The sequence below is a fragment of the Mirounga angustirostris genome, unplaced genomic scaffold (genome assembly GCF_029215605.1).
Source record: "Mirounga angustirostris isolate CCGP_5_RB_7025 unplaced genomic scaffold, mMirAng1.0.hap1 SCAF_15, whole genome shotgun sequence".
Lineage (NCBI taxonomy): Eukaryota > Metazoa > Chordata > Mammalia > Carnivora > Phocidae > Mirounga > Mirounga angustirostris.
In genome coordinates this window covers 623,508-638,508 of record NW_026991723.1, presented here as the reverse complement: position 1 = coordinate 638,508, position 15,001 = coordinate 623,508, and the positions used below count along the sequence as shown (strand labels likewise).

The 15,001-nt window shown below is 51.9% G+C and overlaps 2 protein-coding genes and 1 long non-coding RNA gene across 7 annotated transcripts in view; 2 read left to right on the top strand and 1 right to left on the bottom strand.

Moving 5' to 3' along the window:
- The window catches only part of IPPK (inositol-pentakisphosphate 2-kinase), a 45,378-nt gene extending 37,450 nt beyond the window's left edge, over positions 1 to 7,928 (top strand). For 4 of the 5 annotated variants that reach the window (XM_064579253.1, XM_045882072.2, XM_064579250.1 and 1 more), the window contains 2 exons: positions 4,382 to 4,461; positions 6,651 to 7,928. In XM_064579253.1, coding sequence (XP_064435323.1) covers positions 4,382 to 4,461; positions 6,651 to 6,876 — 306 coding nt within the window. In that variant the 3' untranslated portion in view covers positions 6,877 to 7,928. The remainder of the gene's footprint in view (positions 1 to 4,381; positions 4,462 to 6,650) is intronic. The other variant, XM_064579251.1, reaches the window with a different exon arrangement.
- Positions 7,929 to 8,802: 874 nt separating this feature from the next.
- The window catches only part of CENPP (centromere protein P), a 238,457-nt gene continuing 232,258 nt past the window's right edge, over positions 8,803 to 15,001 (bottom strand). Inside the window, exons 6-8 of the mRNA XM_045882079.3 lie at positions 10,379 to 10,458; positions 9,349 to 9,440; positions 8,803 to 9,084 (exon numbers count right to left, since the gene is read on the bottom strand). Of these exons, the coding sequence (XP_045738035.1) occupies positions 8,954 to 9,084; positions 9,349 to 9,440; positions 10,379 to 10,458 (303 nt within the window). The 3' untranslated portion in view covers positions 8,803 to 8,953. The remainder of the gene's footprint in view (positions 9,085 to 9,348; positions 9,441 to 10,378; positions 10,459 to 15,001) is intronic.
- Positions 9,080 to 14,679, top strand: LOC135362687 (uncharacterized). The gene is made up of 2 exons (XR_010407650.1): positions 9,080 to 9,449; positions 9,669 to 14,679. It is a non-coding gene; the product is annotated as an uncharacterized LOC135362687 (long non-coding RNA).

The window sequence follows — 15,001 nt, the reverse complement described above, 5'->3', positions numbered from 1 at the left end:
GTCAGTTTTATAAAAATTAACTTAGGATCCTTTAGTGTACTATATGATTCTTTACTATTTCAGTAATTTCTGGGTTTTTTCCCTTTCTCTTGTTTGGATAATTTGTTCTTCCTGTAACTTCTTTTTTTTTTTTAAGATTTTATTTATTTGAGAGAGAGAGAGAATGAGAGACAGAGAGCACGAGAGGGAGGAGGGTCAGAGGGAGAAGCAGACTCCCCGCTGAGCAGGGAGCCCGATGTGGGACTCGATCCCGGGACTCCAGGATCATGACCTGAGCCGAAGGCAGTTGCTTAACCAACTGAGCCACCCAGGCGCCCTTTCCTGTAACTTCTGATATGCTTATCTAATTAAGTTTTAGACTTTGTTTCTAAAATGTGTTTAACACTATATATTTTTTCATAAACATGGTTTTAGCTACATTCCACAAGCTATATTTTCAACACCATTCATTTAAAATATATGCTCTGGGGTGCCTGGGTGGCTCAGTTGGTTAAGCGACTGCCTTCGGCTCAGGTCATGATCCTGGAGTCCCAGGATCGAGTCCCGCATCGGGCTCCCTGCTCGGCGGGGAGTCTGCTTCTCCCCTCTGACCCTCCTCCCTCTCATGCTCTCTGTCTCTCATTCTCTCTCTCTCAAATAAATAAATAAAATCTTTAAAATATATATATATATATATATATATATATTCTGATTACTATTAAGATTTCTCCTTTGACCCATGTATTTAGAAGAGAATTAATTACCAAACACATGGAGATTCTCATTTTTTTTGTATTGATTACTAACAGCATTGCATTATGGTCAGAGAACACAGTCCATATGGTCCTTTGAAATTTGTTGAGATTGGCTTTTGATCCTTTGAAATGTATTACGATTTGCTTTATAGATCGATTTATTTGAAAAATGCTTCTGTGCATACTTTAAAAAAGAAAGTATCTTCTCAAACTGTTGGGTGCAATGTTTTATATCTTCCCATTAGGTCAGATTAATTGTGTTCAGATCTTCTATAACTTTATTTTACTGTCTGCTTCTTTCATAAGGATGTTTTGAAATTTTACATAATAATTATGGAATTGTCTGTTTGTTATTTATTTTGAAGCTATATTGTCAGGTGCCTTAATATTGTTACACCTACCGGGTAAATCAAATTTTTCATTTTTTTTTTTAAAGATTTTATTTATTTATTTGAGACAGAGAGAATGAGAGACAGAGAGCATGAGAGGGAGGAGGGTCAGAGGGAGAAGCAGACTCCCTGCTGAGCTGGGAGCCCGATGCGGGACTCGATCCCGGGACTCCAGGATCATGACCTGAGCCGAAGGCAGTCGCTTAACCAACTGAGCCACCCAGGCGCCCCAAATTTTTCATTTTCAAGTGTCATTTATAATATTCACTGTGTTTATTTCTGGTAATACTTTTTACCTTAAAGTTTCCTTTGTCTGATATTAGTGTAACATCTGTAGGTTCTTTTGGTTAATACTTGCACTGTATATCTTTTTCTGTTCTTTTGTTTTTAATCTTTCTATGCCTTTGCATTTAAAGTATGGTTTGGTTTTCTATCCTTTCTGATGTTTTATGGACGTATAGTTAGGTTTAATCCTTTATCACCTGTTTTATTAGGTTTCTTTTCCTTTCCTCTTTTAGAATCTTTTGGGTTATATTTTTATCATTGAATTTCCCCACTCTGTTGGAAGTTACAGAGTCTTTTGTTTTTCTCTTAGTTGTTATCCTAACCTTTGCAACAAGCAGTTGACTTATGAAAGTCTAATGTCTAGTACCTTCACTCTCTTTTTGGACAGTGCAAAATTCTTAAGAGTATATTTTACTCTCGTCCTGACTTAAATCCTATTGCTGTGTATTCTATTGTTTTAAACTCAAAGAGATGTTATTACCATTTTATACAACCGGTTTCCTTTTACCCACAGATGCTTCTCTTGGGTTGCTCTTCATTCTGCCCTGCATTCTGGAGCTTGTTACCTAGGATGATTTTGTTGTCTGAAGAATACCCTTTAACGTTTCCTTTGTGTTGGTCTGCTGGTGACTCGTCCTTAAGTGTTTGGTGATGTGTGTAAGTGATTGTGTTTTTTTGGAGTCATTCTTGAGTCTGTGGCTTGATGTCTTTCCTCAGGCTTGGAAAATGTTTGGCCTTAACACCTTCAGATTTGATTTCTGCCCGTTTCCTTGGTATTTTCCAGCTGTCTTACTTTCCATGGTTCATTCTGGATATTTTTACTTGGACCTATCTTCCATTGTAGCAAGTCTCTTGTGTTTTTTCTAATCTATTAAAACTATCTCTTGAATTCTTAATATTGATTTTTGTATTTTTTCAATTCTAGAATTTACATATGGTTTATTTTTATAGCCTCCAGCTCTCCTCACATTCTTGATTTTGTCTTTTATCCTTTGAACAGAGCAGCATGTCTGTCTGGTACCTGCAGTAGTTGGGAGTCTGTGTTTGTCTCTGCTGACCTGGGACTGGGGTTTCTTGCAGGTTTTCACTTAGGTCATGCTGTGTTGTACCTGGATATTTTAACTTACGTGTCAATCACTATATTTTACAATTATTTTAGAAATAATGCAAGGCCTAGTATGTCTTCTTCCAGGGAGGATCTTGGGTTTGCTTCTGCTGGGAGACAGGGAAGCCCTAGCAAGTTGGGGTCCTCTGACCCCAGTTTTGGTGACTGATCTCTTTGAAGCAGGGCTGCAGGTCCTGGAAGGATGCCAGCCTGTGGCTCCCTCGGTCTCCAGGTGCAGCTCTGGGTGCTAACCCGAAGAGGGGGTTCACACGATTACTGTCCCCATAGCCCTGGAGGTTGGTGAGAAGAGTACCTCTCAGCCAACCCTCCGGAACTGTCAACCCTGTCTCAGGGCAGAAGAGACCCAAATGTCTGTCTCCCCACTGGTCCAGCCACTCTCCCTGCTCCGGTTCACACTGCCGTGTAGCAGATGGTTTTGGTATTTTGTCCAGCTTCCTCGGGTGGACCTCTGTAGTCGGGTTGGCCCCTGATCACACAGTCCGGCATTACTCGAAGTGAGAGTCTGGCCCTTCCATTTTATGTCTGATTTTATGTGTAGTTTTGTGCATCTAATGAGTGAAAAATGTTTGGTGTAATTTGCATTTCCTTGATAATTAGTAAGGTTTGGCATCTTTTCATATATTTATTGGCTGTTTTCTTTTGTCTGTTTATTGAGTTTCACACCTTCTTTGGGAAGTATCCTCTTCCAGACGGATCTAGCGCTTGATGCCTTGGTACTGATCATCAGTGATTGCTGCCGATCTCTGTCTCCCACATTGGTTTTAGATGGTGTTATATAGATATTTTTCGTCTTTGGGAATTCAGATCTGTCAGTCTTTTCTGACTTGTCTTGTAATGAGGACACAAATATTTTATGCTTTTTTATGTTTATCTCCTTATTTGTTTGGACCGAATTTTTTGTGTGTTTTGTGAAATACCTGATTTCTTAGCCAAACAAACCAAGTGTAGAAGAGGTTTTGCAAGCCCCAAAAGAGCCACCAGCCGGCCTGAGGCACCTTGCACAGTTGTGCGCAGGGAAGGTGGGAACTGGACGTTTTCTTGGGGTGGGACTCAGGAAAGGGCTACAGGGAAGGTGAGACGGATCTGTCCGCATATGATGATGAGGGCAGTGACAACCTGTAAGGCCCATTGCCTTTTTTGTAATTAGTTTATTTTTGTAAAAGTGAGAGCTGTTCAATCTAAAAAATTCAAATAATAATGTGGAACATCAAAGAAGGGGGAAGATGCCCCAGACTCGACACCAAGGTGACGCTTTCCAGAACCTCTCTGTGTGTCTGCCGTGCAGGTGGGCACACACGGCCTCATGAGTTGGGTCCCCCAGAGCGCACCGTGTGTGGTTTGCGTCGGCGGCCCTGGCGAGTGTGTTCGTGGGCTGGTGCGCGCACGTGCTCAAGCCCGTGTTGAGAGCCATAGAGCCTGGGTTCAGCCTGGGTTTGAACCCAGGCTTGCCGTCACCGGGTAGTGCTGACCAGGCCGGCTGTGGGCCGCTCTGGGGATGAAGTGAGCTCACGCAGAGCCTGGCAGCCCTCCATCCACGCAGCGTCCCTCGTGGTGGCGGTGTGACCCGAGCAGGCCTCACTGGGTGTGTGTGGAGCAGAGCTGGCCCAGCACCGTCAGGGTGCCCAGCACCCTGGTAGCCCAGGTAGCGAACTTCCAAGCTGGCAGACAAGCCTGCATCCTAGTGTTTGGAGTCGGGGTCCACATGCTACCTGCAGTGAGAGGTCAGGGCCGGGCTGGCCTGGGGCTCCCTCACTCACCCCCGGGTCTGTAGCCGGTTCCTGGGCCGTGCCGGGTGCGTGTGGTGGGGGTGTGGTCCCGGCCAGCGCTGACCTCTCCGTCCCCCGTAGGTTCAGCAGTACCGGGTGGCCATGACTGCGAAGGACTGCTCCATCATGATCGCGCTCTCGCCCTGCCTGCAGGACTCCAGGTGAGCTGCCTGCTGCATGGTCGTGCCCGTGTCCCTGTGGCCAGAGCGCCCTGGCAGGGCCATGTCTGCTGACAGGCTGATGCCCACGGCCCGCACGACACCTAGTAACCCGCCACGGCTTGCTGACTCCCACTGCTCTCTAGAAGCGTGTGAGTCAGCTGGAAAGACATTTATGGAGAATAACTTAAAAAGACTGTCCTATTAAAGATTACTATGATTTTCTTTTTTTTTTTTAAGATTTTATTTTCTTTGAGAGAGACACAGCGAGAGAGGGAACACAGGCAGGGGGAGCGGGAGAGGGAGAAGCAGGCTTCCCGCCGAGCAGGGAGCCCGATGTGGGGCTCGATCCCAGGACCCTGGGATGATGACCTGAGCCGAAGGCAGACGCTCAACGACTGAGCCACCCAGGCGCCCCAAGATTACTATGATTTTCTAAGAAAATACTCCAAAGACTTAGAAGCAGCTTGGATCCTTGGTACAAATTCCTTCCTCTCAAGGCCCCACGTGCCCACTGAGGCTTGGAGGCCTGAGAAGCTGCAGATCCCCCACCAGGTCCTGACCCTCATGTGCCTGTGGGACAGCACGTCGCTGTTGCGCGTCCTGTTGGCAGCAGCTCTCCCTGGACATTATCATCCTTGTCCGGTCCCCTCCCCTGCCTTTTTTTAGGAATTCAGGATGAACCTGTAATCTTCTCTTGCTAATTAGATGGCATCTTCAGCATTGATCCTCAGGGTGCCAAACCCCACACACAGTGTTTGTGGAACGTTCCACATTCTTCCGACGTGTGTTCCCGGGTCAAGATGACCTTATCGTTGGCTGCCAGCCACCCGTTTTTCAGATGCTTTTGAACTAAACATTCCCAGGACCGCTGCTCCCTGGCAGGCATGGAGCGGATCGGAAACACGGAGGGATGTTCGTAGGGTGCAACTGAAGTACAAAAAGGCTGTTCTGTTTAGTGGAGGACCCCTGTGATCCCGTGAGGAAGTGCCTGCAGTGCGAGTTCACTGATCGAGCTGGCCTTGTCCGATGGCAGAAGCATGCAGATGTCACCCGCTGCCCTTCCTGAAACAGGCACGCACTCAGGAATGTGCGGGAATGTGCAGGGCTGGCCGGCTGCTCGGCAGGCGCAGGCGCAGACGGGCGGGGTGGGGGTGCATGTCCTGGGAGCCCCGTGGCGCAGAAGCGTTTCGGCTTTGGAGCTGTGCCCTGGGCTCACGGGAGCTTGTGGTGGACACACAGGCAGCCCGTGTGCCGAGCGATGCCCCTCTGTGTGCGTGTCGCCTTGTCAGGTGCCGGCTCGGCGGGGGAAACCTGCTGGGGGCTGGAGAGGTGCTGTCCCGGCCCTGCTGCCTGGAGCTCGGGCCTCAGAAGCGGGACCTTCGCTGCCGTTCGGGAGGGAGTAGCTGTGACCCAGCAGCTGAGCCAGGGCTCCGTTTTCCCTAGAGAGAGGGCATTTTGGGGCAGGAGTGAAGGGAGAGTCTCGGCCTTGATTAGCTTCATCAGAACGGGAGCGTGTGGATTGGTCTTCCCCTCCCAGGCAGGAGCTTTTACAATTTGTGTTGCTTTCTAACTCTAGAAGAGTAGTAAGCGTGGGGAAACTAGGACTCGTATTCTTCTTGGGCCAAACCGAGCGCATATATTTAACCAGTTATTGGATGTGAAATATTACCAAGCATCTGAGAGCTGAGTGAGATGGATACACAGCAATTTTAATACAAAATTCAGAATTAGCCTCAGAGTGGTTGGTTTTAGTACAAATAACTGTTCATCTTCTGTTATAAGCACGCGACTGTTCTGATGTTTAGGCAGCCCACAGAATGAAGCCTTAAGAACAAAACATCAAAACCTGCAGATTAGATTTGAGACTAGAGCATGAAATCAGCTCTCTCTCCAAATGGGAAGAGCCTCAGGGAGCACGGGCTTCTCAGCAGATGTGGGAAAAGGCGGGTGAAGGGAAGTCTGCTCCGTCGGGTTGAGGAAGGGCCAGGTCGACGTTCTCCTTTCTCTCAGGGTTAGTGATTGCTGACTCCTGGTCAAGTGCCCCCAGGGACTGGGGGATACCTGCCAGTCCTCCCGTCCGTGCGGTGGCGGGTGTCATGGCGGGCCTAGGCGGGGTGTGCACCCTGAGCAGGGTGAGGGTTTGGGTGTTGGGGGGTTCATGTGTCCTGAAGCTGCCCTTTCACTTCCAGCTCCGATCAAAGGCCTGTCGTCCCTTCGTCGAGATCCAGGTTTGCGTTCTCCGTGTCTGTGCTGGACCTCGACCTCAAGCCCTATGAGAGCATTCCTCACCAGTACAAACTGGACGGCAAGATAGTCAACTTCTACTCAAAGACTGTACACGCCAAAGATGCAGCTGTGATGTCGACCAGGTTCAAGGAGAGTGAGGACTGCACATTAGTTCTCCATAAGGTCTAGGCGCTGCCTGCGGGGTCTTTGAAACTTGAACGCAGAATGTGAAGGCTGAATGAGAGGGCTCTTCCCCGTTGTGCTGCGTGACCTTTGGCTGTGAATGTTTTTGCTTCTTAACCCGTGTTCAGGTGGGGCTGCGTCTGGGTGACCCGAATGGAAGGCCACCAGAAGCACCTTCGAGGATGGGGAGCGCTGGGCGTGCGGTGTCCCCACACCTTCTGCTCTGGGCCGCTCCTCCTCCCCACCCAGGGCTCATGTCTAATCTCTGATGTAAAAGCCTTAAGACCCACGGTTTGGATCTCCTACCACCAGACGCTAACATAGTAAACTTGAATTGTCGCGTACATCTTACCGTTTGGACTTGAAGGAAAACATGGATACTACTGGAACTCCCCCAGCTGAGTTATGTGGTCACTGCTTCTGTGCGAGCCACCAGGCAGCACAGGTTTAGTGGGCTCTCTGCTGCAGGGAGCGATGGGTGGCTGGTGCGGATGTGGGTCCTGAGCTGCATGGACTCGGGGTCTCTGGAGGCGCCACGGCCTCCGCTCTGCACAGGGCAGGGTCGTCAGGGAGCACGGGACTCAGGTCGGGGTGGACGCCACTCACTCGAGCGCTTTCTTTTTAGCTGAATGATTTTATCTTTGACTCTAGGGGAGACGAGGCGTCCCTTGCCACGCGAAGTCGCTGCCGCGGAGCTGGCGTCGGGGCGGCTCGCGCCAGGCATTCTGGGTGTCTGGGGACGTCGCCAGCGGGGCGTGCTCCCACAGATGAGCGACTCCTGGCTGGCACCAAGAGGGTTCTCGTTGGGGTCACCGTAGGTGTGCCCGGCTGCTAAGAAAACTGGGGGGAATCTTGGCTTTGGTTTTTTATTCTATGGTAGGTTGTACAGATTATTTATATCATTGTTTTGAGGGACTAATGAAGGTTTATTGTAACATAAGATTATAATGGCAAAACCACGGAATTGTATGAAAACGCTACGTGAAAAATATTTTGCTGATTGTAAATTTTTGTGGGGAATTTTGTGATAACTTGAGAATTATACTTGTTTGAATCAAGCCAGCTCTCCTAGAATTTATTCAGCCTTGTCCTAACATTTGCTTTCTCCACACTCGGAGGTTCAGAAAAATACTCAAATGACACGTGTCTCGTCCGTGTGCGTTGGGGGGCTCTGGAGACGCCCCTCGCAGGGACATGTGTGGAAGCATCTGTGTCGTTTCGGCCTGAGGTCGCTCCTTGCTGCTGGCCTGCGTGAGGATGGGTGTGCACAGGACCCCGGCCCTGCCAGGAGGTGGGTCAGGCCACCTCCCAGGCCCGTCCCGGCTGAAAGCACCAGCATCCATGGGGGGACATGCGGACCGACGAGGCCCTGCCCTGTGTGGTCTCCGCCTCACACTCCAGTGTGGCCCCTTCCCTGACTGTGGTTTCAGGCGATGTTTCTACCGACTCTAACCTTTTAAATGGGGCAGCTGAGGCCAGTGCTGCCCAGGGGGGTGGGGGTGGGGTCGAGTCTGTATTACTGCATTTTTTAAGCTGACTGCTCCACTTTCATGTGAAGGCCAAGAGGAGTGAGTTCTGCTCTACTGGGCAGGGTGGCAAGGTGGGCGGTGCGTCGCCCCGGTGTCAGGAATGTTAGGGAGTGGGGTCCTCGGGTGGCAAGGGGAGGGCCGATCTCCAGAACACAGGACGCCTCCACCCTCAGACCTGGTGAGAGGTAGGACCGGCTGCTCCCCCGATCCAAGGATGGACACTCACTCCTATTATTATTAAAAGAATAATAATAAGCTTAACTTTTGAGAAATTTTTTTTTTTAAGTAATCTATGCCCCCCGTGTTGGGCTCGAACTCCTGACCCTGAGATGAAGAGTTGCACACTCCCCCAACCGAGCCCGCCAGGCGCCCCTAAGCACTGTACGTGCTGCTCGTCCGACACTTCGTATTCAATGGCTGCGTTTATTTTTCCATGTCCCGACAGTTTATATAGAATGAGCTGAAGCTGCACAGACGTGTCCTAAAGGTGTTGTTTCTCTGTGGAACAGAAACTGTTCATGTGGAAGATCCCACACCTGCGTGTTTGCCCGGAACTAGTCGCGGTCCGCTGTGCAGAGCGACTTTATCAGGCTCTCGAGGGCGGCTTCGATGCCCAGTGCGCCCAGCAGGGCTCGGAAGCTGAGAGGCGCGGTCTCCAGGACTCGGTTCCGGTCCAGCTGCAGGGCTGCAGGGAGAGCAAGCCGGCTGAGACTCTACACTGAGAACCCCCTCCGTCCCAAACTGTCGTGACCATGGGCACGGACCCGCACGCCAGAGGGGGGGACGGAACGGTCCCTCCTCGCCTCTGCTTTCTGATTCCTGATAAACCGATACAAACACTACAGCGAGTTCTCAACTTGTGACTCTTGCCATGAAAACCAGATGACAGAAGCAGGCGTCTGTTGGGCACAGTAAGAAGTCCTCACACCCCCACCCCGGGGGCCCCTACCTTGCTGTGGTGCTTTGGGTAGAAGATCCAGCTTCGGCAAAACCCTGCCTCCTTCATCTATCTGCACCCTCCAAATGACGACCAGCTCGAACCTGAAAGAGGTAAGATGCGTCCCTAAGGGCTCTTTCAAATCGGGTGGGAAGTGGGACCCGTGTGTCACCTGTCACCCTCCCTGGGGAGGTGCTCCTGAAGACGTCTGGCCATGGACACACGCCACATCTGCTCAGGGAAGCACATGTGACAGAACGAAGAGGGAAGTGGACCCCGAGGCCCAGCAAGATGCTGTTCGGTACCCACGATGTGGTGGTGTGGCCATACAGGGTGCAGAAAACCTGCAGTGCGGAGCCTGAACCGATGAAGTAGTCTGAAAGGCTTCGGCAGTGATGGGAGGCCGGACCCACCCCGTGGCCCAGGAATTTCACTTCCAGCCACAGAAGCCTGGGTCCTCACGTGTCCGGGGACATGGACAGGAGCGTGAGAACCAGGGGAAAACGACGGATGACCCCAGTGCCCAAGACCCGAAGAAGGCAGAAATACAGCTGATGGAGTAGAACCACCGAGAGTGAGCTGCACACAGCTCCACACGTAAGCAGAAGCTCACTTTGGGTATAGTGCCGAGTAACACAGGCAAGTCTGAGAGGCCCACAGAATTGCAGCACCATCTTCAGGTGTGAAAACAAAGCACCTCCAGGCATTCTGACGCCGACCGTGCACACAGACCCCAGGGAGTCCTCCCTTCACCCAGCGCTTGCTGCCTCCCGGCCTTTTCTGAGGCCAGCCCATCAAGACAGCTCCAGCCCTTCCCGGCCTCCCCCGGGCTCCCTCCAGCCCTGCAGCGAGCCCAGCAACACTGGCCGTTGCCCCACGTCCCACACCCTGCTCTCCTCCCCGCAGCTGCACGGCCAGCACCGCCCACAGGCATCTCAAGGTGCCTGGAAGGTAGCGGACATTCGTTTTCTAATCCTCGTTTTTAACAGCAAGCAGCCGCCTGGGTGTTGGGGAGCTGGGCCTGCAGGGCATCCGCACTCACCCTGGCTGGCAGGCGCTCCGGACCACCATGCAGCTGGAGGCGGCCCCCTCCGGGAGGTGCACGGCTGCTGGGTACTTCTCCTGTGGGAGAGGAAGCGGGTACAGAAAAGTCAGTGACAGAACAGAAGCCAGGAGCCCTCACGAAGGTCTTCAGGTTGCGGGTGCGGGTAGTTGGGCAGCATGGGGCCCTGGCGGAGACAGGGAAACTGAAGGCTCCACAAAAACCTGCTCTGGGCTCCTTTTCCTGCTTCTCTTGTTGTTAGGACCTGCACCCCCAATTTATACAGGCCTCAATGTAGATGCTGTCTGCCCTCCTCATAAGGGACCAGGACTCAGTGGTTTCTCTAGAAGAGACCACATCAAAGGCAGGACCAGGTGAGAAGGACTGGAAGCCATCATGTGGGTATTCCAGACCCCCAGTGCTAGACACCCCGGCACCAAGGCGTCCTGGTTCCGAGGAGTAACACCTGGGCCCTCGTCTCTGCTCTCACGGTTCCTGGATGCCTCAGGGGACGTGTGCACCAGACCACCGTCCCCAGTAAAGCCCCCCAGGCCCCAAACAAAGACGAGACTCCCTCCTTTCCTTTCCATGTCTCCTGGATGCTCTGTCTGTATCTTTCTTTCTAAGTTCAGTAAACTCCGCTCTCACCTCCCGCTGGCTGGCTCACGTTTGATTTCCATCTTGCGCACAGCCAGGGCCCCTCTTGGCTGGTCCTGCAGGAGCGCCTCTGGGGTCTCAGACCCGGCCACCCCACTCCTGCCTCCTGTGTTCACTGGCGCTGCCTGTTCTAGATCTTTCCACCGCCCCACGGCCCTCATGTGCCCACACCCTCTACCCTCTACCTCTCAGTGTTAGCAGGTTAGAGAAGAGCTTCATCCCGATTTCACCTGTTTGTCCCCCAGGGCTCTCCGGCCTTTGGCTACACTGCCTCCCTAGACCCCTCTGCTCTGGGGTGGCCCCTCGGTCTGTCCTGTTCTCGAGACCTGGGTGGCCTGAGAAGACCAGTCACACATGCTCTGCAGTGCTCCTTGCAACTCCCCAAGGTGATGCGCGCCCTGACGACCGGTGCTGTCTGCCGGGATGTTCACTGCTGTTCTCTAGAGCTTTAGCATTTGGCCTTAAAACCCTTCAAACTGCGGCCCCTGGGCAGGCCCCTGCCATGGTGTCCATCCTCACACTGGCCGCCCAATGGCTCCTGCCCATCTGCATGTCGGGAGCAGGGCCACTGGGGGCCCCCGTGACCTCTCTGTCAGTCTCCCCTGGCTAACAGGGTCTTGGGGAGCATGCTCTGCCAAGCCAGCTTCACGAGGAGATCACATGCCATTTCAGAGCCAAAGGTATTCTCTCTCAAAGAGGGAGATGGGGCGCCTGGGTGGCTCAGTTGGTTAAGCGACTGCCTTCGGCTCAGGTCATGATCCTGGAGTCCCGGGATCGAGTCCCGCATCGGGCTCTCTGCTCGGCAGGGAGTCTGCTTCTCCCTCTGCCCCTCCCCCTCTCATGCTCTCTCTCAAATAAATAAATAAAAAAAATCTTTAAAAAAAAAAAAAAGAGGGAGATGAAGTGGGATTTCATAGATTCCCAGGCTTGCAACCCTAAGGTAGGGTTGGCTTTCCCCTCCGCCTAATATTGTAGATAAATCTGTCTTCCTATTCCTCGCAGCAGAACTGACACCTGAACACACACCTGACTTTGAGGTCTGCTCTCCAGGGAGCGGACTGTAGGGCTGGGGGACGGCAGTGAGCCTGTGGGCTCTGGGGCAGCGTCTGAGACACATCTCCTCTCCCTCCTCCCGCCGTGCCTGGTGTAGAAACAAGACCCCTGGGCTGACGCTGAGGTCAGCTGCGAGCCCCGCCGTGTCCCACATGGAGCCTCACGGGACAGAGCGGCAGGGCTAGCGCTGTGGGTGGCAGAACCCGGGGCTTCAGAGGACAGGACCTTCCTGAGGACACAAGTACTCGGTGGACAGAACCCCATCAGCCCCAAGGAGGAGGTCTTGTAGGGACAAAGACGTCTAAAGGGCTAGTGCGAAGACCAGCCTCTGCTGCCAGCGTGAGGCCCGTGCTCCCAGACCTGCATGTGAGAGACGCCAACAGAGCAAGATCGCATCCAAACATCAAGCCGTTCTGACCAAGTGCTGGGCTCGGCCTGGTTTAGGCTTACAGACAGTTTCTAACTTCAGCCAGTGTGTGTGAGCAAATGTGTACCTGAGTGTTTTAAATGGAAAGTGCTGGCTGACTTTTAAACCTCAAGCTCTTCTAAATTAATAACAGCTGTAGCTGAGCCGCACGGAGGGACACGTGAGCACGGCAGGGCAGCTCCCAGGCTGTGGGGCGGCCGCCTGAGGCCGGGGCCGGCTCCAGCGTGGGGCCCAGGGGTGCACACGTGCTGCAGGCTCAGCCTCCAGGCGGACCTCACAGCCTGGCCAGGCCTCCTCACAAGCAAAAGGAGGGTTTAGATAAGAAGCGTTCACTAAAAGATATACTTCCTCTAGTTTAAAAACAAACAGGGCGCCTGGGTGGCTCAGTCATTAAGCGGCTGCCTTCAGCTCAGGTCATGATCCTGGAGTCCCAGGATCGAGTCCCGCATCGGGCTCCCTGCTCGGCGGGGAGTCTGCTTCTCCCTCTGACCCTCCCCCCTCTCATGCTCTCTCTCTCTCATTCTTTCTAATAAAATCTTAACAAACAAACAGAAAACAAGTAGAAATGCTGACGTTAGGAAGAGATCTGGAGAGCTCTTTGGGGGTGCGGTAAGTCGCCTTTTACACAAGGTAGTGACGCGGCCCGTTATCGGCTCCTCGCCCTCCGCGCACAGCACACACCGCAGGGGGGAGAGCACAGAGCAGAGCCCACGGGCCAGCAGCGTGCGGGTGGTGCTGCGGGAGAACAGAGACGCTGTGACGTGGGACGCAGCTCTGAACGCAGACGAGCACGTTTTAGCAGTGGTTAGAAGTCTTGCATACGACTCTATCTGATGGGAGGTATCGTTGGGAAGCCGGGGAACGAGCTTTGGGATGTGGGTGCTCTGCACATGCGGGGCGTTAGCCCTCCCCAGGAAGCCTGTCCTAAGTGGTGATTCAACAGAGGTGTTCACTCAGCTGCTTGCCACACGCCTCGGGGTCTGCATTCAAGAACTTCCCCGGTGTCTGTGCGGCAGAAGTGGCGGCCGGGGGGACGCTGGTTTGGGGTCAGACCCTTTCACTCCGGAGATTGGCTTTGCTGTTGAAGTGGCTGCTGGTCCAAAGGGAACAGAATTTGTAAGAGCATTGGAGAAAAACCAGCCTTGCGTTTTCGTGCCCGTGATACCAGCCCAGTGCCGAAGGGAAAGGGACCAGGCACCCTGCCTGCCTCCCACTCACACGAATGGGAAACCTTGCATTCTGAGCTTAAATGCACTCCTGGGTGTCCACAGTTAATTCATCTTGACTTTATGTCTGGCTGATTCAATGATTTTTTTAAAAAATTGAGATAAAATTCACATAACACTCCTTTAAAGTGTATATAATTCAGGGCTTTTAGTGTATTCACAAGGTCGTACATCATCTCTGCAGTCCAGTGTGGAAGCCCTGCTCTTTAGCTACTGCCCCTTCACCCCTCTGTGCCCCCCAGGCATCAGGCAGCGAGCATGGACAGACAGTCCACAGATGTCCCTGTTCTGGGCATTTCAGACAAACAGAATCATTCGAGATGTGTCTTGGGTCACTGGCCTCTTTGACTTGCACGTTTTCAGGGTGTGAGCACGCGGTAGCCGACCTCCATGCTCACTCCTTTGCGCGGCTGAGTAACACCCCACTGTTCATCCATTCGTCAGCTGATGGGCACGTGGGGGTTCTTTGCTTTTTGGCTACCGGAAACAATGCTGCTGTGAACACGGGTGGGCACATGCGTTCTCCTTCCTCATGGTTATGCGCCTGGGAGCAGCACCACTGAGATTTATGGAAATCCACGTAACCATGGAGGAACTGCCCAACTGCTGCCCATGGCGGCCGCCCGCCTTCATGATTCCATCAGCATTGTCTGAGGGTCCTGATTTCTCTGTCTCCTTGCTGACAACGTTGGTCATCACCCCCTCTTAGAAACTGTTCTTGTCCTCCTGGTGGGTGTGAGGTGGAAGGTCACTGTGGATTTGCATTTCCCTGATTTTCTCTGATGGCCATGGATGCTGAGCCTCTTCACATGTGTTCATTCATCTGCACACCTCCTCTGGAGAAATGTGTGTTCAGATCCTTTGCCTAATTTTTAAACTGGGCTGTTTTTCTTTTTATTATCGAATTATAATAGTTCTTTATATAGTCTGGATACAAATCAGTTGTCAGATAAATGGATTTCTCCCATTCTGTGGATTGTCTTTTTACTTCCTTACTGGTGTCACCCGAGTAAAGTTTTTAATTTTTATGAAGTCCAGTTTATCTATTTTTGTTCTTTTTCTTGCTTGTGTTTCGGTGTCATAGCTAAGAAACCAATGCTGAACCCAAGGTCACAGAGATTTACACCTATGTTTTTTTTTAAGAGATTTATATTTTTAGCTTTTTTTTTTTAAGATTTTATTTATTTTTTTGAGAGAGAGAGAGAAACAGCATGAGAGGGGAGAGGGTCAGAGGGAGAAGCAGGCTCCCCGCTGAGCAAG